At 41.5% G+C, this 25,734-nt stretch overlaps 1 protein-coding gene across 1 annotated transcript in view; it reads left to right on the forward strand.

The window, feature by feature from the left end:
• Nucleotides 1-25,734, forward strand: part of gcn1 (GCN1 activator of EIF2AK4) — a 56,395-nt gene that overhangs the window by 19,737 nt on the left and 10,924 nt on the right. Inside the window, exons 27-47 of the mRNA XM_080432538.1 lie at nt 1,611-1,754; nt 2,412-2,536; nt 2,822-3,011; nt 3,495-3,565; nt 4,139-4,304; nt 4,616-4,810; nt 5,278-5,524; nt 5,800-5,921; nt 6,142-6,256; nt 6,475-6,654; nt 7,545-7,765; nt 15,317-15,385; nt 15,465-15,603; nt 17,843-18,039; nt 18,637-18,779; nt 19,561-19,678; nt 20,398-20,613; nt 21,628-21,792; nt 22,455-22,616; nt 24,042-24,134; nt 24,751-24,894. Coding sequence (XP_080288664.1) covers nt 1,611-1,754; nt 2,412-2,536; nt 2,822-3,011; nt 3,495-3,565; nt 4,139-4,304; nt 4,616-4,810; nt 5,278-5,524; nt 5,800-5,921; nt 6,142-6,256; nt 6,475-6,654; nt 7,545-7,765; nt 15,317-15,385; nt 15,465-15,603; nt 17,843-18,039; nt 18,637-18,779; nt 19,561-19,678; nt 20,398-20,613; nt 21,628-21,792; nt 22,455-22,616; nt 24,042-24,134; nt 24,751-24,894 — 3,222 coding nt within the window. The remainder of the gene's footprint in view (nt 1-1,610; nt 1,755-2,411; nt 2,537-2,821; nt 3,012-3,494; nt 3,566-4,138; nt 4,305-4,615; nt 4,811-5,277; nt 5,525-5,799; nt 5,922-6,141; nt 6,257-6,474; nt 6,655-7,544; nt 7,766-15,316; nt 15,386-15,464; nt 15,604-17,842; nt 18,040-18,636; nt 18,780-19,560; nt 19,679-20,397; nt 20,614-21,627; nt 21,793-22,454; nt 22,617-24,041; nt 24,135-24,750; nt 24,895-25,734) is intronic.

Consider the following 25,734-nt stretch of genomic DNA (forward strand, 5'->3'; position numbering starts at 1 on the left):
AATGAGACAGCAGCCAAAATGAAAATCACACTATGATCCGATCATCTTATAAAAAATGTAAGTGCTTAAGATTTTAGCCCAAACCCAACGGGACCCGACCCGGCCCGTCGGCACCGGCTGAGCCGGGTCTAAGTTTTTTTTACATCCAAATAAATTCACATATTAATTAATTTGTAGCGTAGGCTATTGTGTTCACAATAAGCAACTTGTCATATTAGTCAGATCCCCAAGAGTATATGAAAGCCATTTAAAATAGTTATATATTCCTACACAGCTGATGCCAAATAATTAATCAACAGGGCAGCGCAACGCTAAAGTAGCCTAGGTCAAATCAATCACTGTCTTGTCATGACGCAGCAGTAGAGAGCTCCCTTTAAAGTTTAAACCATAACATGACATAAATAATGGATCTTCAGAACTTTCTTCATGTCTTTTTCACCTCAAAATAAATGTTGGATTATTTCTTCAAATGAAAGCACAGGCAGCGGCCAGAAGGTAACATTTGATGTGATTTCTCCATTGCAAAAATGATTACGGTTATTCTATGAAACATATATTTCATAGAATAACCATAATCATTTTTAAAATGGTTATGGGGCAGTGTATATATTTATATAGCCCTATTTGCTCCAAGCTGTTTTTTAAATAAAATATAGACTGTTAGGGTAGAATGACTCCTGTTCTTAACGAATTACCAAGATTTAATGAGAAATAAGGCTTCTTTAGAAAAATGACTGACGGGCTGGGCTGGGTCTAATTTGTCAATTATTAGTCGAGCCGGGCTGAAATATTTAGGGGATATGAAAGCTCTAGTTAGTAGTTTGAAGTGCTCATGTGGCCTTAGAGTTGCTTCTTTTTGTTTTCATAGACCTGCGGACTGCGGTTGCTTATTTCTCTCCAAGGCTGGCAACACGGCTCATGGTCCAACGCACAAAGCCATTGTAGTGTCTGTGTGCACTTGACGGGTGATTTTATAAACCAGCGGGTGCTTCTAGAATCCACTATCCCCCGTCCCCAAGCCGTACCCATGTGTGTCTGTAGAATTGCAATGTGGGGGATATAGCAACAACACGCCCACGGGCACACCTCCACGCGCAAATAACGGCGTCGGCATAATGGTGACGGGTAGAGCAGGTGCTAGAATAACCTATTGGGGCGGCGCAGCTCCATTATCAGGTTAAGGGTAGCGTTGCGGCTGGGAAAACTGGCACAGAATAGAGCGGTCGATGTGAAATTGATCAAGATAGAGCAAGTGTATGTCCTATTTCTCACTTAAAATGTTATCAGAAACCGTTTTTTGTTGATCTAATAGTAAAATAGAAAGCATTTACAGACCAGACTCTATGCAGAGGATTGGATTGGCAAAAATGTGGTGGTGAATGTGATTGGCTCTGCGTATGTGTGTCTGCACCTTTAGGATTCCAACATTTTCAGATTTGTATGACTTTATGTTTCTAGGTTTCTTCTGTTTCCCCCCAGCTTTTTATTGTGCTGCCAAATAAATCACAACCCTTTTTTTTTTGGCGATGGCGGTCCCATTTCTCCAAGTCTCTATTTTTCTAAAGCACAGGTCAGTTAAAGCTGTGTGTGTGTGTCTGTCTGTCTTCTAGGTGTTTGCGTCGCAGTGCCTGACAGCGCTGTGTTCCAGTGCGGGAGGTGAGAAAGGCTGTGCTGTGGCTGAGCAGCCAGAGATAGACGTTCTCCTGGACGCCCTGCTGTCACCCTGCTTCTCTGTACGAGATGCTGCTCTCAGGGTGAGTATCCACACCAAGTCACAATTACTGCTGTTTTTCTGTGTTATTTGCGTGACATGCAACAGTGGACCTGCAGCACAGATCTGCAGCACGTTGTGATTATGGTGTCCAACGCACTATCCGGCCCGATTTATTATTATTATTTTGTTAAATAAATTGTAAATGGTGCCTTTTATCCAAAGCGCTTTACAACCTGCTCTTCGGGAGCAGTTGTCTTGCTTTAGGACACTTCGACACTAACCCAGCGGGAGCCGGGGATCGAAACGAGAACCTTTCATTTCCCCAAGCGGCTGCTCTACCTCCTGAGCCACTGCCGATATATGCCATGAGTGTCTGTGTGAGTTCCAAATAGGGATGGGACGATATGAACATTACATGTCACGATAATTGCGATTAACGATATTATCGCGATAATCAAAATATGCTTAACACTTAAAATGCCACTTTTGTTAACCACTTGAACCCCCAGCATCCCATATTCTGGGGAATTCATCCTGTATGATGGAGGACAATTTCACGATAACTTAAAATCTCTGCGATACGATTATTGTGAGCGTTTTTCATCACGATAAACGATCATAACGATTTATCGTCCCATCCTTAGTTCCAAACCTGTTCTGTGTTTATAATCATGGGGTCATGTGTCTGTGTGTGCAGGGCCTGTTGGACATGGAGTTTGCCTTGCCCACAGATAGTTCTGAGGCCAGTGGGCTGAGTTTGCTTCGAAGACTGTGGGTTGGCAGGTTTGACGTTGAGGAGGAGGCCAGAGCCCTGGCTTTGAAGTACGTACTTTTTTTTGGACGCTGTTGTTTTCTCTTTCCGTTCACTCACTGCTTTAGTTAAATCTGTTTGTTAAAACCTTTTTTTTTTTTTTTTTTTTTTTTACTTTATTTAACTCATCTGTTGTGGTATGTTAATACAATATAAAGTTACATATCTGCGGGGGTTGGAGGTGGTCTCCTGCTCCTCTATTGAGAAATGTAGATCCTGTGGTCATACATCTTACGGTTTGCAGCTTTATTGGGGTTAGGCCTGATTTTCTGTGTACTTTGGGTTCTGTTCCCCAGGCTGTGGGAGTCTCTGTGTCTGGAACTGGTCCCTGAGATCTGCCCCCTGCTCATCGGGGACGTCACCCACCACGAGGAGGCCGTCCGCTCTGCCGCTGCCGAGGCTCTGTCCACCGCCGTGTCCGACTACAGAGACCAGGCGCCTGCCGTCCTCGGCCAGCTCACCGAGCTCTACCATGAGAAGCTCTATGTGAGTGACCTGACCTCCACTTGGGCACAGCTCTCATTTAGTTTCCAGGTGTTTCTGTGATCTGTCCTATTGGTCAGGGCTGTCACGATTATGACATTTTACATGACGATTAATTGTGTTTTTGTTGTTAAACACTGGAATATATACGAATAGAAAATTATATTTCTGTTTGGCCTTTAGGCTTTGAAGTTGCACAGGGCAGATATGGCAAATAACCGATAATAGACATATTAATAGATATATTAATAATTGATAACTTAATACTTTCCCCCCAAAAATATAGTGGAAATAGCAGATCTACAAGCTCAACTTGTAGATCTACTTTTTACATAATTGCGATTATTTATTATATTATTATATAAATAATTGCGATTATCTGAATAATAAATGTGATTATGTAATAATTGTGACAGGCCTACTTATGGTTCAAATAAACTGAAGTAAAATAGGCTTTGTCAAATCGTTGCCATCGTGTTTTTCCAGAGACCGCCTCCAATCCTGGATGCCCTGGGCAGAGTCATCTCTGAATCTCCACCAGACCAGTGGGAGGCCAGGTAGGAGAATATGACTGTATTCTCAACACTAGTTTCACAACAGAACTATAAGCAATACATGAATTGACAATACAAATTTAGATAATCATCTTTGGCTTGCTTTCCGATGTAAGTATAACAGAAATTAGGATTTAATTAACCATTGCTTTTTTTTTTTTTTACAAAAAATAAACTATAATGAGATATTTTACCAATTTTAAGGCAACATTTTATTTCACACATCTCCAATGATGACTTCTGTCGAAGTTGTTTAGAATTATATAACAAACTTGTGCAGCACCCGTTATCAGAGTATTTGGAGGCCGATCTACTGTATGGTGTCAGTCATATATAACGTGCCTACTTGGGAGAGTTCTATCTCCATATATTGTATGCGCAACTGTAAACCAATCTGCAAAGCCAATTGAGGGACACACACACACAGACAGAAAGAAAGAGATTCCTGCATTTATAGATCGATGTACGCAATATTGACTTTGGTCCCGTAGTATAATGTTCCTTCCTGTTTTTTTGTTGACTAAGACTAGTGCTCCGGATTGAGTTTTGACTTGTTTATGTGGGACTCTTCTTCAGGTGTGGTATTGCCCTGGCTCTGAACAAGTTGTCCCAGTACCTGGAAGAGGCTCAGGTTACTCCACTCTTCCTCTTCTTTGTTCCTGATGCTCTGAACGATCGCCACCCGGAGGTGCGGCGCTGTATGTTAGACGCTGCCCTGTCGGCTCTCAACACACATGGAAAGGTACGCCCTGCTGCCTTTTAATGGAAAGTTTGCTGATTTTCAAATCTAAATCCATTTGCTTTTTTCTGTGACTGATAATTATATAGCGTGGCAGAAAATACCATATCTTATGTATTTCGGCATGAAATGTTGACACTGCAAATGTTGATGTCAAATCCGTTGTCAAATAAGTTGTCAGCAAGTCTCTGCAGGACTGTCAAGAAGACAAAATGTACCTATTTGTAGCATTACATTGATTCAAGTGGTTTGTATTCTGTTCGACTGTAAAAAAAAGTTTGTTTATTGTTGTCTGTCTCGGTTTACATTTCCAGGACAATGTCAGCTGCCTGCTGCCTGTGTTTGAGGAGTTTCTGAAGAATGCCCCCCAGGATGCGAGCTACGACTCTGTTCGCCAGAGTGTGGTCATCCTTATGGGCTCCCTGGCCAAACATCTGGACAAGAGTGATCCCAAGGTTAAGCCCATTGTGGCCAAGCTGATCACAGCCCTCTGCACTCCATCACAACAGGTACTGGACTCGCTCCTTCCTACTCATCCTGTGTTGTTGTAAATGATTCTTTGATGCTGTCTACTACAGCAGTGGTTTTCAACATAGGTTCCAGGAACACCCAGGGGTCCTTGAGGGGGTTCCAGATTCCTGCTAAATGATTGATGTTAAGAACCATATGGTCCCTTACGGTTCTGTAACTCAGAGTGTACAAATGTGGTTCCATTTTTACACCGTACGCCAAGAATGTAATGAATACTGAGAATTTCACAATGTAGATTGGGGTCCCAGAGATTTAAAAAAAATGTATCAAATGAGGGTTTGTGGCTTAAATATATAACAAACCGGGGGTCCTTGAAATGAAAATGGGAATCACTGGTCTACAGCATCCAAACAAGAAATAAATGGAGATCATAGACAGCACAAAAGATATCTGAGCCACGAAGGCACACCTCAACACTCTCTCTCTCGGTTTGCTTGTCCATCAGGTTCAGGAGTCTGTGGCCGGTTGCTTGCCACCACTGGTCCCTGCCATTAAGGAGGATGCCGCAGGGATCGTGCGAAACCTGCTGCAGTTGCTGCTAGAGAGTGATAAGTACGCTGAGAGGAAGGGCGCAGCCTACGGGCTGGCCGGCCTGGTCAAAGGCCTGGGCATCCTGGCTCTTAAACAGCAGGAAATCATGACCACACTGACTGACGCCATCCAGGACAAGAAAAACTTCAGACGCAGGGAAGGTGAGTGTGGTCAGGCCAGTCGCGGAAGCATTGTGAACTACTGTTGGTAAAACCTAATGTTTTGCTGGGAGAGAAGCTCATCAGAGTTCAACTTGACTCTGTCCAGTTTCAAAGACATAGCATATTGGGATTTGACTGGTTTTTCTAAGAAAACTACCTTTCCAGCTGGAGCATACTAACATTTGTTAGATATTCTTGCCTAGCTAGCACTCTGGAATTGTGAACCCATTGTTTTTCATCAGTTTACTCAATCACTTATGTTTGCCTCTCCGTAGGTTCCCTGTTTGCTTTTGAGATGCTGTGTAACATGTTGGGGAAGTTGTTTGAGCCCTACGTCGTTCATGTGCTTCCCCACCTCCTGCTCTGCTTCGGGGATGGAAACCAGTATGTTCGAGAGGTAGATAAGACCTTCTCATCACCCAACTTACTAACTGTTCTTTAAATTTAAATTTTCATGTATCTTCATTGGCTCCAAAAAAGTCTTAACAAGAGAAAGCAACAGCACAGTTGCTTATAGGCATAACAACAAAGAAATGGAGAGAAATCATCTCTACACCCTGCTCAAATAAGTCCTTCTCTGCTGTGTGTTCGCCCTTCATATCCTGTCTTCTGTCCAGGCTGCTGATGACTGTGCCAAGGCTGTGATGAGGAACCTAAGTGCTCATGGTGTGAAGCTGGTGCTGCCCTCTCTCCTGGTGGCCCTGGAGGAGGAGTCCTGGAGAACTAAAGCAGGTGCGGCGCATCTCCATGTGGTTAAAAAGTAGATGTAATAATAAGTTAGTTAATCAGTGGTCTGTTTTTTTCAGTGTTTTTGCAGGGGAGATTTCCAGTTCCTAGAATTGACCCTTTCATCTATTAAGAGAAACCAGCCATCATCCGTTTTTCTTTTTTCCCCTGATTACGTTCCTGGTATAGTTGTGATGTTTTCTCCTCCCAACTGTGTCCTTCAGGTTCTGTGGAGCTCCTAGGTGCCATGGCGTTTTGTGCTCCCAAGCAGCTGTCCTCCTGCCTTCCCAGCATCGTGCCTAAGCTGACCGAGGTGCTGACAGACTCCCATGTGAAGGTGCAGAAGGCCGGCCAGCAGGCCCTCCGACAGATCGGCTCTGTCATCCGTAACCCTGAGATCCTGGGTAAGAATCCATCTACGGTTCAGACAGGCTGGTACTGCCCTGAATCAAGTTTACAGATGTAAAAGAGTGGGTGAAATGATTTTCTCTACAAGCTCTAACAATATATAGAGAATAGATAGCAGGACAATATTATCAAATATACATAAGGTGCACGTTGTGGTTGGGGCAAAATGATATATCCTTTTTTATGGTGTGGCTCTACAAGAGGCTATCCATCTATGAGAGTGTGTGTGTGTGTGTCTGTGTGTCCGGCGCAAATCTTCCAAAGATCCGCTGGACCGATCAGCGCCAAACTCTATAGGCACACTACAAGTAGGCCTAATATTTTCACATATATTTGACACTTTTTGAAATATTTAACTTTAATTTTGTAATGGAAGTCAGTGTGGCTCTGAACAGTCTGAAACCGTGCCCACATTTTGAGTTGTACTGTACGTCATAGATATGTCATAAACACACTGTATGTTGTATAAACACACTGTCCTTGCCATTGCCTTTGAATTGATTGTCCCCCTGATGCAACATCAAATTGCTCTTAATTACTGCTGCTGATTACTTCACTGTTAATATTCATACTACTGTCATATAATGTATGTCATTTCATTTTACTACTATTACGCGAAACACTGTGTTAACCACACAGAAAATGTGCACGTGCCCGAACAGTGCTTTTTTCTAGTTAAAGGAATGTGGATAGTCCAAGAAAAGGAGACAGAATGAAGGGATGCTAGCAGGATTCAGTATCAAACCATATGTGGTACATGTGGTTCCAGAGGAACAGCACACCATTTCAGGACACAAAGGAGTACAAGTACAGATGGCTACTTGCTCGAAACAAAGTTGCACAGTTATTGATTTTGATATAAACAGTTTTATGGTTCATTTTGCAGCCATAACTCCCATCCTGTTGGATGCTCTCACTGAACCATCGCGTAAGACCCACAACTGCCTGCAGACGCTGCTAGACACCAAGTTTGTCCATTTCATCGACGCTCCTTCCCTGGCCCTTATCATGCCCATCGTCCAGAGGGCTTTTCAGGACCGATCCACCGACACACGCAAGATGGCTGCCCAGATCATTGGAAACATGTACTCCCTCACCGACCAGAAGGTACATAGTACTGTGGAAATTATGTTTTAGTGTTTAATGTTTAATTGTTATTTTTATTTTTAGGTTGCCTTTTTTATACAATTCTTTATTTAAAGGACAGATGAGTACATTTCACCAACTACAAAGAAATAGCCTTGCAATTACAGAGAGCATTACTTAGAAGTCAGTATCAGATGATCATCACAATTTAAAACCCTTCCAATCTCTCATTTTCTCCCTTTTTTTTTACAATATACATCCTATAAAATAATCTATTTACATTATGAGATGGAGGATGTGTAATAACAAATGTGTTTCTTAGCATGTTGGGAAACAATCCAATAGGGGTGCAACGGTTCAGTTATACCACGGTTCGGTTCAAGTCTCGTTTTTTGGGTCACAGTTTCGGTTCTGTTTCATTACAGTAAAAAAGAAATAAGAGAAAAGAGAACATTTCCAAATGCTGTCTTTATTTTACTTATTAGCAATAAAGAAATCACACCCAGTGTGAAGTGGGCGGTGTGGTCACAGTGGTCATCACAGTGATGGAAGTTCACTTAAAGAAAAGTAATATTGTGGACCAACCATTGTACACCCCTAACTTAAATAAAACCATATACTAAACCATATATGTGTTTTTTTTAAGTGCATAGTCCTATTTATAGGGCTATGCACATGTGTCATGTGTTTCACTAGCCAATCACAGTCCTGAATAGAGTCAGCGGTGGCCAATCACGGTGCAGGGTTAGGGGGGTGCAATGGTGGCCAATCACAGCGAAGGGTTGGGGGGGTACAATGGGTGGGGGGGGTACAATGGTGGCCAATCACAGTGCAGCGAATGTCCAAACCTCACTTATAGGGGCGGTTTCACCGCCCAAAAATAATATTCAGACACATTCCAATATTTTCTGCCATTCATCTTACTATCTTACTACTATATAATTGACAAAAGCTCAGAAAGTTCGTGCGGGGTAAGCAAGCACAGGATCACTCGATTTGCCCCGAAACTTGCCACAGAGCTATGGCTATGTTTTAGGCATCTTACCCCACCTCGATCAGTGATCGGACTCTCGGTTTGATTGATTCTCTGATTTGCCTATCAGACCCTCAACCTGATCGGCAGGTTGCCATAGCAACCAGATACAGGAAGTCTGACCTCTTTATCACATGACCGAGGTTGGGAGGATGGGACTAGAGGTTAGGGCCGCAAAGCGGGGAGGGAGGAGAGGGGCCGAGAGGAGAGGCCCGAGAGGCCGGACTTCGCATGACGTGTGTGCATAGCTATAATTAGGCCAGGTCGCCGTCATGGTTCAGAAATATCTCTTACAGAGGAAATTTACTATTTAGAAGGGATAACAGTCGAAATGTTTAGGAACGATGAGGATGTGAATCTGTTACACACACCGCTAAAGCATGAGGAGGAATTTGACTATTTAGAAGGAGGAAATGTTTGGAGAGTTTGACGCGGCCCTGACATCTGATGAGTCTTGGACTCTGTCTGGGCCAACCTCGGATCGGGCCGCTAGATGTGAGGGCCGCGAATTACTTTAAAGCAATTAAACATTAGCATTTAATCTCTGCATAAGGATTTAACCCTTGTGGGCACGGTGGCTCAGTCGGTTGCGCTGTCGCCTCACAAATAGAAGGTCCTGGGTTCGATTCCCGCCGGGAACGCTGTGGGCGCTTGGGGCGTGTCCTCTCCTCCGCATCAGTGCCCATACCCTAGGTGGGGTTGGCGAAGGGGCCTTTCTGTGTTGAGTTTGCATGTTCTCCCCGTGTCCCCTAGGGTAGGTACCCTCACAAAAATCCTGGTCTCTATACTGCCTCCCCCTGGTCAGCCTGGGCGCCTGATGGAGGGGAAAGGAACTGGTTGGAATAACGTGTTCCTTCCACGTGCTACGTCCAACCGGGGAAACTCCCCCTTGTCAGGTGATAAGAAGCGGCTTGCTCAGTCGCGTAACGAGGCAACAGTAGGCCCCGACGCGAGGTGGTCACAGCGCGCCCGGAGCGTGCGCGCGAACATTTTGCGGTTATTAGTGGTTTCTGATACTTTTTTCGCAGGTTTTTGACGGATTTCGGGTACATAAACAACGGTTTTGTAACCGACCAAACACTACTGAATGAAGGAAAAACACAGAAAACGGCCATAAAAGTCAAACATCTATATAACGGTCATCCCCTCCTCCCATAAAATTAAGTGACAGTCATGGTCCGAATTTGAGATATTATGTTGCGACATAAAATCAACCTTGGTTAACAATTACAATGTTAACACTACCACCGCCAGGCCCGTAGCCTACGGGCCGATAAATCCAACCGTAAAGCGCCGATCCCGTAGCCTACGGGCTGTGGTGCTTTTTCTTTTTTTTCGAAAAAAAAAAACTTTTTTAAATTTTCTATACGGCACATTTCATTGTAACACCACCGGAAACGGAATTATTCGGCCTCCATTCTAAAGCGCACACTAAAACGCCATTTTCTCGTTTGTAGTTTTTCTCCTCGCTGATCACTGTTTAACATAAACCGTTCTAACTACAACATGGCGGCTCCGTTTGACACATGGTTTTCACTGGTAGACGCAGGGAGATCTCCGCGATGTATACAAACAGTGCACAGCTCAATCTTAAAGGTAACTCCAGACCAATCCTAGTCGGCCCGATTTTGGGCCGATTTGGCGTCGGGAAGCGTCGTCCAGTCGGTTAGGGGTCCGTCGGGGGGTCCGTCGGGACCTTTTCGGACGACCCAGAGCCGACCGAACATGTTCAGCTTTTTAGCCGACTGGTAGAGCAGTGGCAGTGACAACAGAGGGCTGTCGGTGTTGCCAGATTATGTGAGAGAAACAAGCGACCATGTCTATGAAAACCTACATTCACTGTTTCTCGTTGTTGCTCCCAGAGAGAGAGAGATTGATTGATTTGACCTACTTTTGCGCTGTGGTGATGTAATTTATTGGGAGCAGGTGTGTAAATTAGCAGTGGTGGAAAAAGTACTCAAATGTTTTACTTAAGTAAAAGTATCAATACTGCAATGTAGAAGTATTCTGTTACAAGTAACAATCCAGAATTCTACATTTACTTGAGTAAAAGTACAAAAGTATTGGTATCAAAATGTACTTAAAGTACCAAAAGTAAAAGTACAAAAAATTTGAGGATGTTTTAGTATATTATAGTATGTTTGAAAATAGCAGATCTACAAGCTCACAAGTTGTGAGCTTGTAGATCAGCTATTTTCAAATAGCCTAGGTATAAAATAGAGCTAAAGTGGTTAATGTATGTTTTATAATGTCATAATTTATATCTGCAAAGTAACTAGTAACTTAAGTTTTCAAATAAATGTAGTGGAGTAAAAGTACAATATTTGCCTCTGAGATGTAGTGGAGTAGAAGTAAAAGTATAGACAATTGGAAATACTCTAGAAAGTAAAAATACCTCAAAATTGTACTTAAGTACAGTACTTGAGTACATGTACTTAGTTACTTTACACCACTGTAAATTAGTTTTCAAAAATGTTGTGTACACATCAGCAGTGGTGGAAAAAGTACTCAAATGTTTTACTTGAGTAAAAGTATCAATGCGCGATTTTCCTGTCAATAAGTTTTTTTTTAGACACCAGTCCCCTGTTCATTTGTCAACAATGATCTAAATGGGAAGTTTATTTAATTTTCAGCAGCTAGAATCTGACAGTTTTAGTCCGTTTTTTTGGTGTGCAACACAACCCTCGTTTAAGTGAATTGCTTTCACCTGCTGCTGCTGTGCGGAGTGTGCGCTACAGGGCATATCTCCGCCAAGCCAGGGTGACCTACCCAGGCTCATGAAATTCATATTCAGGCATAGTAGCCAATTAGAATGAAATCTGCAAAAACGGACTCATATACTGATACAGAACCATATATTGGCTATATATTATGGCTGTCGGGTGGAAATCTTGTATGTTCCTTTTTTATTATTATTTAAAAACAATTTAAAATCGTGAAAATAGCCAATCTACAAGCTGTAATTATTAATAATTAAGAAATACTATATTTTAAAGAGTGAAAAATCAACTAAAGTCATTATTAGTGCAAGTTCATTCACATTTCATTTGAATGAAAATAACTTGAATGAAAATACATTCTGTGAATCTAATGTGATTAATGTGACCCCTACTTCAGTCAGTGAAGTCCAGGGCTGAATGTGACATATTGAGACCTATAACTAAATATTGGTCATTTGCCAACACATTATTTTGTGAAATAAATGGGTTATATTTCACAGATAGTTATACTATTCTTATAATATATTAAAATACAATCATCCTTAACCTTCAAGTTAAATGCATTATTTCCGTGGACTTAAAAATCATTTTTGGACTTAAAAATCTTTATTATTTTTTTGGATGGCCTTCCTGCCCTGGCATTTGGCCTTTGTGCCCTCCAAAAAATTACAACACCAAAGGCCAAGTGGCCTTGCCCCTAAAATGACGAAATTCCAGGCTTGAATGCAATAGATGTACTCTGAGTCTGTTACAAGTAAAAGTCCGGAATTCAACATTTACTTGAGTAAAAGTACTAAAGTATTGGTATAAAAATGTACTTAAAGTACCAAAAGTAAAAGTACAAAAATGTTTGAAAATAGCAGATCTACAAGCTCAGAACGCGTGCATCGCAACACGTTGTGAGCTTGTAGATCTGCTATTTTCAAATAGCTTATAGGTATAAAATAGGGCTAAAGTGGTTAATGTATGTTTCATAATGATTTATATCTGCAAAGTAACTAGTAACTAAACATTTAAAATAATTGTTGTGGAGTACAAGTATAGACAATTGGAAATACTCCAGTAAAGTAAAAGTACCTCAAAATTGTACTTAAGTACAGTACTTGAGTAAATGTACTAGTTACTTTACACCACTGCACGTCAGTGAAGAAAAAACGCTGGGAACATCCCTATGTCCAAGTGGCTTTGCAGGGAAACAAGCCCAAAGTCGCTTATAATAAGCAGACCTGGCAACGCTGGCAGGCTAAAAGTCAAATTAGCACATGAATGGCCAGTCGGCTGACAGACTTAAATGCCAACTTTTGCCAACCGAATACCAGTCTGTTGCAGTCTGTTGCAGTCTGAAGTAGTCTGCAATAGTCTGGACGAGTCTGTTTGGTCTGGAGTTACCGGATTTTAACGAGGTCTATGGCGACGTGAAAAAAACAAAAAACAACAATAAAACGTTGGCACTGGTGAGTACATTATGAGATTAACCTCTGGCGGTCAATGTGTTAAGGGGCCCACCCAGGTTTATTTTTTAATTCATTTTTTTATTTTTATATATAATTTTTTATTATTTTTTTTTCTGGGTGGGGAGGGGCCCCAACCGCGTTGTCTGCGTGACGGTAGTGACGCCCCTGGGCTTGCTAGCTCCTCATGCATTGAAGGAGGCATGAGCTCAGTTCTGGTCTCTCCCTAGGCTGGCAGAGGGAGAGTAGCGCCCAGGATTACATGGGCAATTGGCACTGGGTGAAAAACATTGTACATTTATCATGGGATACAAAAATCATGGGATAAAACAAAATATAAAATTTAAAAAAAGGATTTAAGGAAGTTATGCTTATAACGATTACAAGAAGAGTTCCTATCTACAGTCATGGAGTATTTTGTTGGAAGTTGTCTGACGGAAATAACTTTTAATGAGCTCCTGCTACGAGTTGTAGGACAACAGCATCAGGTAGGCTAATCATCATGCTCATTTATTAATCCGATGGTGTCGCCCGCCGAATATAGAAGATCTGCAGGCTCTCAATTTGTCGTGATGCTTGTGGATTGGCTGCTTTTGGTGAGCAACACCAGCTGGATTTACTCGCGGGTCGTGGAGAACTCCGTGAATGATTTCATTTTTGCAAAGCCGAATTGCGGTTCATAATGTCGTATTGAACTGTGTAGAGCAAACCGTACGGTTCGGTTTTAAACAGAAAACCGCTGCACCACTAGTGTGGATAAAGTGATGTCTCTTCAGACTACCTAAATCAATGTAATTCTTGTCACACTATTTACAGTGGAAAGACTTCTCTCCTTTGTGGATACGCTGGTGTTTCTTCAGACTACCTAACTCACTGAAACATTTGTAACACTGTTTACAGAGGAAAGGTTTTTCCCCTGTGTGGATACGCTGGTGTGTCTTCAGGTTACCCAAGTCACTGAAATGTTTGTCACACTGTTCGCAGAGGAAAGGTTTTTCTCCTGTGTGGATACGATGGTGTTTCTTCAGACTACCTGACTGACTGAAACCTTTGTCACATTGTTTACAGTGGAATGTTTTTTTTCTCCTGTGTGGATAAGCTGGTGTGTCTTCAGACTACCTGACTGACTGAAACCTTTGTCACATCGTTTACATTGGAAAGGTTTTTCTCCTGTGTGGATACGATGGTGTGTCTTCAGATTACCCAATTCACTGAAAAGTTTGTCACACTGTTTACAGAGGAAAGGCTTTTCTCCTGTGTGGATACGATGGTGTGTCTTCAGACTACCTAACTCACTGAAACTTTTGTCACATTGTTTACAGAGGAAAGGCTTTTCTCCTGTGTGGATACGCTGGTGTGTCTTCAGATTAAGTGATTTACTGAAGCTCTTGTCACATTGTTTACAGAGGAAAGGTTTTTCTCCTGTGTGGACATGCTGGTGTATATTCAAGTCACCTAAAGTGAGGCTCTTATCACACGGTTTACAGATGTGGGTGTCCTTTCCTGTGCAAGTCAGCTGTTTCTTTAGTTGTTCCCCAAGCTGAGTTGAAGTCTTGCTCAACTGTTGATGACTGTAAGATCTTGTTATTTCGTCTGCGCCTCCTTGTTTCTGGCTGGTTAAGGAGGTGGTTATTGGCTTACAGCCAGTGTCTAATGGGATCTGTCCATTCCTCAGCATTTTGGTCTGGGAAGATCGGGACGTCACTCCTAACAGGAGCAGTTTGTCAAAGCTGCTTCTAGACATGGACTGTGATGTGGACAGTGTGTAGGTCTATGGAAGTGGAAGATTTGTCCTTCTGGAAGATTATGCTCTCTATCTCTCGTTCTCTCTCTCTTTATCTCTTTCTAGATGGTACGGATATGAAGTGGGAAGTGTAAAGGCATCTTTTTTGAATCCATTAACTTATCTAAGTTTTAATACAAAACCTTTTTTGTTTTATTAGGAGACCAAGTGACCTTTTCCAAAACTGTTACTTTTCAGGATTCAAATTCAAAAATGGTAAAAGTAGCAGATCGTGAAGCTTGAAACGCTTCGCCTCACACCGCTTGTAGATCTGCTACTTTTGATGCTTCTGTGTGACACTGTAGGATGATGAAGTAGGGCATTAATTAACGAAAAAATACGAAAAGTTCAAATATGGAGATAAGAGGTTTCTGCCCGACAGCAACCATATGTCAGACGGGCCACATTAAGTCCGAGAGCCACGTGAAGCCATGCTGTTATTGGGCCCAGTCTTGTTTTTCTTCTTCGCCTGCTTAAGAGAATGAAATCCTCAAGGCCCAAAAAAACAATTTCAAAATGGGATTTTATGTGAGCAGAATCCTTTTTGTGTTATATTTAAAATGTGTGAATTGCATTTGCTTACAGGACTTGTCTCCATACCTGCCCAGCGTCATTCCTGGACTCAAGGCCTCTTTGCTGGACCCAGTACCAGAGGTACGTAAGGTAGTACACCTAATTCAAAATGCCCTGTAAACGTGGAACAAATGCTAAGTTGTGTTTACCTCCTCTCCAGGTGCGTACTGTCTCGGCCAAGGCGCTAGGGGCCATGGTGAAGGGTATGGGAGAGACGGCCTTTGATGACCTGCTGCCTTGGCTCATGGAAACCCTGGCTTCAGAGCAGAGCTCTGTGGACCGCTCTGGAGCTGCCCAAGGTGAACGCTCACTTAATCCATTAAGACCGGGAACCCATCTGTGTCATCTTAAGATTTCTTTGACTATTCAAAAATGGCAGATATACAAGCTCATGAGCTTTAATTAGAAAAATCTTGAAAATGTGTGCAAATATTTGAATTTATATATACAGTATGTTACAGGGAAATTGGAAAACCAGTGAAATTGAAAAAGGAGCGCTCGTTAATCTATCTAATCAACACACCTGTTACTAGGCAATTCTGTAGAACCAACACTAGAGGGCAATGCAAGCCACACTAGAGCCCCCCCCACACACACACACACACACACACACACACACATGATTATGAAACCCACACAGTTGTCAGGAAACACCACTGTGATTGGCCAGAAGTCGCTTTGATTGACAGTTCTCGTTTTTGCAAATATGCCTAACCTTAACCCTAACCCTAACCTCAGTAAAACGATGCCTAAACCTAACCTTATGCCTAACCTTAACCTCAGTAAAACTATGCCTTCTTTGTGCCGCCAAAGTCAATTAAATGGTATATTTTTTTCAACCTATAGTCCTTCTGGCATGTATTCTGCGGTCTCTCGAATGTAGCGATAATGTCTTTCTCCGTCTCGCGAGTTCAAAATACAGCGTTACTCTGTCCAGTTTGGCTAACCGCTTCATTATCCAACCTGTCATAGAATATTTCTCTCATATTATCCATTTTATTTTCAGCGCTCCTCAGCGTTCCCCTCGCATCAAAGCCCCGCCTCGCGCCGAAGCCCAGCCTCGCACCTAAAAACGAGCATACCTTTCCAATTTCCCAACGAATGCCAATCTCCCTGCGACATATATACTAGAGGTGCGGGCCGCTTCGCAGCCCTCACATCTACGTTGCACCAGTGATCCAACTGATATGGCCAAATATGGAGATCTCTATCTTTGTCCCTTTCATAGGCATATATATTGGAGATCTCTGTATCTGTCATTCATTGTCCCGTTTATGGCCATATATGCTGACTGATTTGTTAGGGCCTGATGCCATGATGACACATTGAGGTTAGACAACTCAGTCCATATTTGACCGCAGCTGCATTGGAAAGTCCTTATATGGTTATAGCTGATCATGGTGACATGAGCTTGCCGATGTGGTTCGCCCGCTTGGCCATCCTCCCTTAAGGCAATTTTAACACTTTCACTGCCGGGTATTATTTAATTAATTATTTTGCTGCTGCCAGCGTTTTTCACCTTGTTTTGACGATCTGTGGAGCACTGCAGAAGCCACGACGTGCATGCTCATGTAAATATGAGGATAAGGTTAGAAATAAGTTTAGGGTTAGCCATAGTTTTACTGAGGTTAAGTTTAGGAATAAGTTTAGGTTTTGGCACCATTTTACTTAGGTTAAGTTTAGGAATAAGGTTAGGTTAGGCATAGTTTACTGAGGTTACGTTTAGGAATACCAGGTGAATACCGCCAGATTTGCCCCGGGGCGACTGTGTTTTGGGGCGAGCGTTTTGGTATTTCATGCACGTCGCCTACAGGCTACACTATGGGGAAAATTGGCAAACACTTTGTGATTATTAGAAGTGGAGACGCATGTGAAGGTGGAAAAGTAGATGGTTGCCTAGCCAGAGCCATGAGCGATTTAGCAAGTCGGACTCGGGAGAGAATTGGACAACTGCTTGACTCTGATCTAGTAGTCCGCAGAAATACAGGCTGGCCCGACCGGGCGTCAATTAGGTAGCAATTTTGGGGGACCTTGAAATGAAAAAGTTGGAGCACCACTGATATAGCAACATACTGTTAGGATTTAGAAAACATTTTTAGGTATGTATTTGGCCGCGGACCCCCATCTCAAAATATTTTGTTCCAGAGACCCCCAGAAGCAAAGATTTGAGTTAAAAATTTTCACTTTGAAAATGATATATATTCAAAGATTTGCACAAATTCTCATGATTTTTCAGAAATAGCAGATCTACAAGCTCTTAACTATGAGCTTGTATATCTGCTATTTTTGAATAACCAAAGAAATCTAAAATGACACACATGCGTTCCCGGATTGAATGGGTTAAGCACACAATGCCCCCCCCCCCCAAAATGCCCAAACACGTATCAGTAGTAGAAGAGGGTTATAGAAAGTGTCAGATGTGTCAAGTTCAGCCCGGTTCTATCAGGATACAGTACATACATTTGTGAGCGCAGTGGCCTACCTATTAAAGTAAGGCCAAACAGTGACCTTCCTCCATAACCTGTCTGATCTCCACAGGTCTGGCTGAGGTGATGGCTGGCCTGGGAGTAGAAAAGTTGGATAAGCTGATGCCAGATGTGGTGCAGACAGCCAGCAAGGTGGACATCGCTTCTCATGTCAGAGATGGTTATATCATGATGTTCATCTACCTGCCCCTAACCTTTGGAGACAGGTTCATCCCCTATGTTGGACCCATCATCCCCTGCATTCTCAAGGTAAAGGGCACAGCAGGGCAGTTTATTTCAGGCATTCAGATCATATTCCATTCAAGAGTGACTTTAAATTAGTGCAACGGTAGAATCATAAACATTAGTCAAACAATAACAAGTCACAACAAAGGCGCAGTCCCTAGATAACATTCAATAACAATATAGCTGTCTCCTTAGAATGTAGACATTTATATAACAAGACAATTGCAAGGTGACCTAGTTTGATAGCATGTCGTTTGATGAACTTGTGCGTTGCAGGACCCTGAGTACAGGCATTTTTAGCTTATGTCATGCAGTGAGTGAATTGAACCCCTATCCTTGATGGTGTTCATTCTGTGCACTAAAGTACAGGGTAAAATGTTGCGGTCCTAGGACCTTCGTGATATAGCACTGACGATGGTCCTTGAACAGATTCTTTTTGCATCCCTCACTTTGAGCACAGAGAACTTGTGTTAAAATAAAAGAAATACTATTTTCTTAGTCTCTGTCTAAGGAGTATTCCTTAATAGTTTATGCAGAGAGTGAGTCTTTTCCATGCCATGCACTAACCATTAAGCCATACAGGATCATACTAACTGTATGTCCTCTGTTCCTATGCACCAGGCTCTGGCTGATGAGAACGAGTATGTCAGGGACACAGCCCTGCGCGCTGGCCAACGCATCATCAGCATGTATGCTGAGACGGCCATCCAACTGCTGCTGCCTGAGCTGGAACAGGGCCTGTTTGATGATCTGTGGAGAATCAGGTCAGACAGAACTATGCTAGCACATACAGAATTAATGACAGTTATGCAACTGTAATATTTATAGAATCAATTATTGTATTCATATCAGTTCACTGAGCAATTGTGTAGGCATTGCTTACCAATTAACTTTGGTTTCTATTGTGGCTAACCTAAAGCATAAGACCTGCTTATTTATATATATATATATATATATATATATATATATATATATATATATATATATATATATATATATATATATATATATATTTTTTTTTTATATTATTATTATTATTATTATTATTTTTTTTATTATTTTTTTTTTATCCAATCAGAATTTTTATAAACAAAGCAATGCGCATGCTCAGGGAATTTGAGATTGAAAAATTAATCGCTGTCACTTGGAATTCTTTGACTTCTGGATATACACTATTAGCCTGACATGGCCAGACTAATATCACTGTGTAGATATTAGTCTGGAATCTCTGTGTGGAACCTGCATTTCCAAGGGGCGAATAAAGAAAATGCCTCTGGTGATAAACCCGCCCCATATTTGCATACTGGGCCCTGATTGGTCCCTCACTACTTTGTAGAGAGTGAAATCCAATCTGGACCTAAAAATTGTCTTTTTTTAGGCTATTATGATAATAGGACAAAAACATTAACGCTGGGTGCGTTTGGGTGGCGCAGGAGTAAAGTTATGTAATATAAAAATTATATTCTGGCCTTATCCTTTTACTTGGGATGGTTGATAACTGACAGATTTGGTTAACTGAGCCTCCATGTTGCTTTTGGGACACAGGTTCAGCTCCGTACAGCTGCTGGGTGATCTGTTGTTCCATATCTCTGGAGTGACAGGAAAAATGACAACAGAGACCGCCTCCGAGGATGACAACTTTGGCACGGCTCAATCCAACAAGGTGTGCATTCTGCTCTAATATTTTTGATTAAAAATGTGTTCAACATCACTATTATTTTTAATTATATCATAATGGAACTTATATAGGAGCTAGGCCTGTCTTTTAACACATTGAATGCCAGAGTTATTTCAGATTTTTTAGCTGTTTTATGCCAGAGATTTTTCATTGAGAAAAAAAAGTACTCAGGAGCCGAGATACAGAATTTTTAAGTTTTAAGTTAACAAGGAAGTGGATGGGAGTCTAAATCTTCAAAAAATCATATCTCCTTGGTCTTTGGGTCAAATAAAAAAATGTTGAAAAAACGCATATATGCGTTCTTGGCACTCAAGTGATGGATTCAAAAGAACGCAAAGAACGCATATATGCGTTCTTGGCACTCAATGTGTTAAAATAGTGATACAAATGATTATAATATTTGATTGATAGATATTTTGGTGGATGACTAGGTAGATAAAACATGCAAGAATAAGGGTGTTGCGGTACCTGGTGGCTCAGCCAATTAGTGCACAACCATATGCTCCTTGCAAGGATCGGGGTTCGAATCCAACCTTCGGCTTGTCTCACATGTCTGTTCTCTCTCCGCCCTTGGTTTCCTCTCTCTCTCTATGCTGACCTATCTGAAATAAAGCATTAAAAAGCCAACACATAAATGAATAAATAATATTGTTAACATTTCCGTAAAAAGATGAGATTAATGAGCTCTGGCCCGCCTCCCACAGGCCATCATTGGTGCTCTTGGTCCAGAGCGGCGTAACCGCGTCCTCTCAGGTCTGTACATGGGACGCTCGGACACACAGCTGGTGGTGAGGCAGGCTTCCCTCCACGTGTGGAAGATCGTGGTGACCAACACCCCACGGACCCTCCGAGAGATCCTCCCCACCCTCTTCACCCTGCTGCTGGGTTTCCTGGCCTCCACCTGCCCTGACAAGAGAACGGTACAGTACTATTGCCACTGACATCTTTGACTTTTAGCAGAAGTAGGCTACAAGTGTTTTTTATGCTTTTATTTATTTGCATTATCCAGGGTTGTTTTTTTGAGCAATGCCCTGCTTCACTCTCATCAAGAAACACATTCACACCTGGGAGCTTCCCAGTACAACTACAGTTTTACAGTTTTACTGTTTTTACCGTTAAAGTTTTTCATTTCAACCATGGTTGGGGAGGGATAAGTTTTGGTCATTCACCCACAGACCAAAGCGTTTAGAAACATCCGATATTGCCACATTTACAGTACAGCCCCACGTTTTCATTAGTGAGGCTAGAAAGTAACGAACATTTAAGCTTATTATTAGTACCAGTTTGGGAGCACTCCGGTTCCCCGCTCTACCTCCTGAGCCTCTGTCGCCTCTGCACTGAGGCAACACATAATGTGTACGGTATATTGTAAACAACAAAAGCTTTAAATAAAATACAATAAAATTAGGTACAGTAAAAACGTTGCAGTTCGTCCTGAACTTGGCATTGCATGTATGCCCATGGTGGGTTACAAAAAAAGTGCCAAGGGTGGTGCTAGAGAAAAGGTCATCCAGATCATCCTCTGGGGAGAATTGGGCAAATTTTATGCCAATCAAGCCTGTCGTTTTTGAGATACTTGTTTTTTTGTTGTTTTGGACGCAAGTGGTGAACGGGCTGACCAACACAGCCATCCATAGAGCCCCGCTGCTACTGGGGATAAAAGTGTAATAAAATTAATCGGCATTATTGATATTTATGCATTTTTACAGCGTGGCGCTGCAAGAAGCCAGCCGTCTATGTGTGTCTGTCTGTCTCTCTCTGCATGTTCGGAGCTAATCTCACAAACTGCTGGACAGATCAGCACCAAACTTTGTACGCACACAGCCAGTAGGTCACAGAAGAAGTACCTCCACAATGTCCACATTGGAGCCACGTCGGTCCTATGTGTTTTAGGGATCCACATGATAAGACTTTACATTTTTTTGTCATTTCAGATTGCTGCACGGACACTGGGCGACCTGGTGAGGAAACTGGGAGAAAAGATTCTCCCAGAGATCATTCCCATTTTGGAGGAGGGACTCCGCTCCGACAAGAGTGATGAGAGACAGGGGGTCTGCATCGGCCTCAGTGAGATCATGAAGTCCACTAGCAGGGATGCGGTCAGTCTCTTGTCTTTCATTTACATCTTTTATTTCTCTATTCATATTTACATGAACCCTAGCATCCCAATTCTGGGTTGACCATATTGGTGAAATTAACTGATCTACAAACGTGTCTGTAGATCAGCTATTTTCAGCGAAGAGATTTGCTGTAGAGGGAAAATAGGGGCCAACCAAGTATAGCGCTGTGGGAGACTGGTCAACCCACTACGGTATATAGTGGTTAAGGGTATAATTAAGTGGATATTGACAATATTAATATCCAATAATATTGCAGGATTTCTATAGTGGAGGATAGGCTTGCTTGTTAGACACTTCTGGGATACTAGCGTAGATATGCTAATGCTGTCTATAGTTATTCCAAGGTAAACTAAATATGTAATCTTCTAGACTGAAGCTCATGAACTCTGCTTCGTTTCTGCTTCAGAAAATCACGAAGGGCAGGTTTTCTTTTTTCTTTAAACCTTCAGATAAAACGTCATCATGGCTGAGAATGGGATAAAGAATCATTCCTATAATACTATCTTTTGGAATGGAATTTTTAAAATCACTTTTCAAAAATACGTACTATTTGCGGAATATGAAAATCTAAAAGATAGATGTTCTGTAATCTTCAGCTTGCTATGGAAGGGTATTAGCCTAACGTGTGTTTTTGATTACAGGTGCTGGTGTTCTCCGAGTCCCTGCTCCCCACGGTGAGGAAGGCACTCTGTGACCCCCTGGAGGAGGTACGAGAGGCTGCAGCCAAAACCTTTGAGCAGCTCCACGCTACCATCGGTCACCAGGCTCTGGACGACATCCTGCCTGCCCTGCTCAAGCAGCTGGTGAGTCGGAGCAGATGGCAAACCGCAGTTTTAAATGAGTTTGAAGCCACATGGGGCTCATTGAAACGAAAGACCCAATTGACCCAATTTTCTCAGTAAAGTGGATAAAGGTCATTAATGATCAAGATCAGCCAATTCGTCTGAAAGCTGCAATCCGAAACTTGTTTTTTTATGAATAAAACCTTTTTATTTTTTTTACCTTAAACCCAATATCTCCCCTGGACAAGCAGGGACCTGGGTTCAAATCCCGGGTGGATTTTAGCTTTAATTTATGGTTATAGTAAATATGTATTTATTTGGAAAGGCTCATACAGGGTGTTATTCAAGAGGAACAATTAATGTACAGCTGGGTACAATTAATGTAGAGTGGTTGTACAAATGTACAAGTCTATGTCCTGTTGATGTTGGGAGCCTTGCCTCCAATTGATCAGAAACCCTACTTCACGAAAATGAAAGCTCAACTGTTACTCAGTGCTTTTTTGCGCTTGTTAGACACCTGACATATTTGTGCAATTTGTCCAGTCAAATTTGTGTTTTTTTTTTTTGCTTTGTCCCAGTGTCACATTAGATACAGCTCTGCATATAAAATGGCTTATCTGCAACAAACAACCTACAAGTTAAGGCAGTTAACTTGTATGTTAAGGCAGTTTGTTCATCACACTATAAATTTACACTTACTGTATTATATATCTAATCATCCGTCATTCCCTGACTGTTTATTGAGCCAATGTGTAAGGACAAAGTATAGCTGTCATTTAACAACCAAACTGTTGGTATTTAGCTCCCTATTACATTTATTACGATAGGCCTACTGTTTAATACTCTGTAAAACGTATGTTGTATTTTTTATTATTTCGAGTTCGTCCATTATATTAATGCTTGTCGTTGCATCTGATCCATTTTTCATGCCAGACATTATTCTTCTAGCAGGTGAGTTTATTACAATAGAAGAAAATATCAAACCAAAACACACATACCGAAAATTTCGGACTATAAGCCGCGACTTTTTTCCCATTTTTTGACCCTGCGGCTTATTAAACGGTGCGGCTTATCTATGGATTTTTACAGCTAACGGCCACTAGGGGACCTCCTAAATCTATGGATTTTACACCCGCGGCTTATAGTCCAGTGCGGCTTATATATGTACAAATCATTCAATTTAGCTGCTGCGGCTTATATTCAGGTGCGGCTTATAGTGCGAAAATTACGGTACTTTATACTATTGGGTTGAATTGAATTGCGTGTGTCACGTTAGTCTATACTATGTCACAGTAGAGTTCCGAGACCCTTGAATTTCTGATTAACTTATTTGGTGCTTACTACAGTACAACATACTGTAGAAATACGTTTGTGAAATTATGTATAGTATTATACATAATGATTTCATAAATGACATGTTAACACCTTTAAAAATTGTGTTGAAAGGATGACGAGAAGACAGCTGAGTTTGCCTTGGATGGATTGAAACAAGTGATGGCAGTGAAGAGTCGGTCTGTGCTGCCTTACCTGGTACCAAAGGTAAGCCATGTTAGGAACAGGGCATTGTATGCTCAGTCAACCTACCTTGTACACTGTGCAGTATAATAAGTAAAAGCTTTGGTTAAAAAAGAAAATAAAGAAAATTCACTAGCAATTTAGGCAGGTAATCTATCAGGATCCTATATTCATTAATGTAATGACAATTTGTTTGGTAAAATTGGAAAAATAGGGAACTTTTGGATTCTGTTTTCACAGAATTGTGGAGGATTTCACAGAATTCACATCTTTATGTCGACACATGAATTGCCTAAACAATTTTCACTTTTAAGATTTATACTTAGTTAGAGGGGCAGGATAGGTGTACTTACACAACTCGGCTACGCAACAGCTAATCAAAGTGGCTGGGTGTAGACCCCCCCCCAATGATTTTGGGGGGGTCCCCAGATGATTAGCTTACTGTGCATGTGCAACATTGTTTTCTCACTCAACAGTAAACAAACCAACATACATTATAAGTGTATACAGGGTATCTGCACATCTCTAAAGTAACAATTTAATTACTTTTGAAACCTTTTTAATACCAAATTGTCAAATATTGGGTAAGAAAGATGCAAATATTGTGAAAACGTGACCGTTCTCTCTCCTCTGCCACCAGCTGACAGCTCCTCCGGTCAACACACGTGTGCTGGCCTTCCTGTCTGCCGTTGCTGGAGACGCTCTGACGCGCCACCTCGGGGTCATTCTGCCCGCTCTACTCTCCTCCCTCAAAGACAAACTGGACACTGAGGAAGGAGCACAGGTAACTGGCATTCTCCAGCTATATGTTAAATGCTACAATAGTCCTACTAATTCCAATACTTTGTTCCCCCCTTTTTCCTTTTCAATTTGAATTTAAATTACCTTTATTCGCTGAATACAGTTCAGGACCTATAGACTGAATATATAGATGAATTGAAGAACATGGTGTTTTATTGAGAAATTTAGCTTTTTTCTCATGTTGACATTGTTAGAGCTGCATGTATCATTCAATGCTACTGTAGAAGTAAGTAATTCTAGAGATGTGTTCACTAGGCTTATTCCAAATGGCGATTGGATGGTACTGTATATCACAGATAGAAGGGAAGATTACTGATTGTTTTTCCTTTTTTTGAGGATATTAACTCATTGAGTGCCCAAATTATTAATATCTATTTCTGGCCATAACGATTTTTATTTTTCTATTTTTTCAAAGTAAAAAAAAAGTGCTTAGGAAGCAAGATACAGCCTTTTTCAGTGATAAGTTAAACAAGGAGTGGATGGAGCTGCAAATCTTCAGATAATGATATCTTGGCTTCAAAAGCAAAAAAAATAAAAATATATATATATATATATTTTTTTGTTTTTTTCTATTTTTTTTCAAAAACACGTGAAACACGTTAATGGTACGTTGCACCATAGCGCTAAAACACGTGAAACACGTTAATGGCACTCAATGAGTTAAAGGGATTGTTGGCAACATTAAGCCTAAATTTGAAAAATATCTCTATATATATATTTTGCATTTTTTCCCCTCTATCAGCCACTATATAATGATGCTGGGGTGTTTTCCTGCATTGAAACACAGTCCTCTTTCTGAAATCCGTATTTCCCTACTGTTTAT

The sequence above is a fragment of the Gymnoscopelus braueri genome (genome assembly GCF_963280865.1).
Source record: "Gymnoscopelus braueri genome assembly, chromosome: 7".
In the NCBI taxonomy this organism is placed as follows: Eukaryota; Metazoa; Chordata; class Actinopteri; order Myctophiformes; family Myctophidae; genus Gymnoscopelus; species Gymnoscopelus braueri.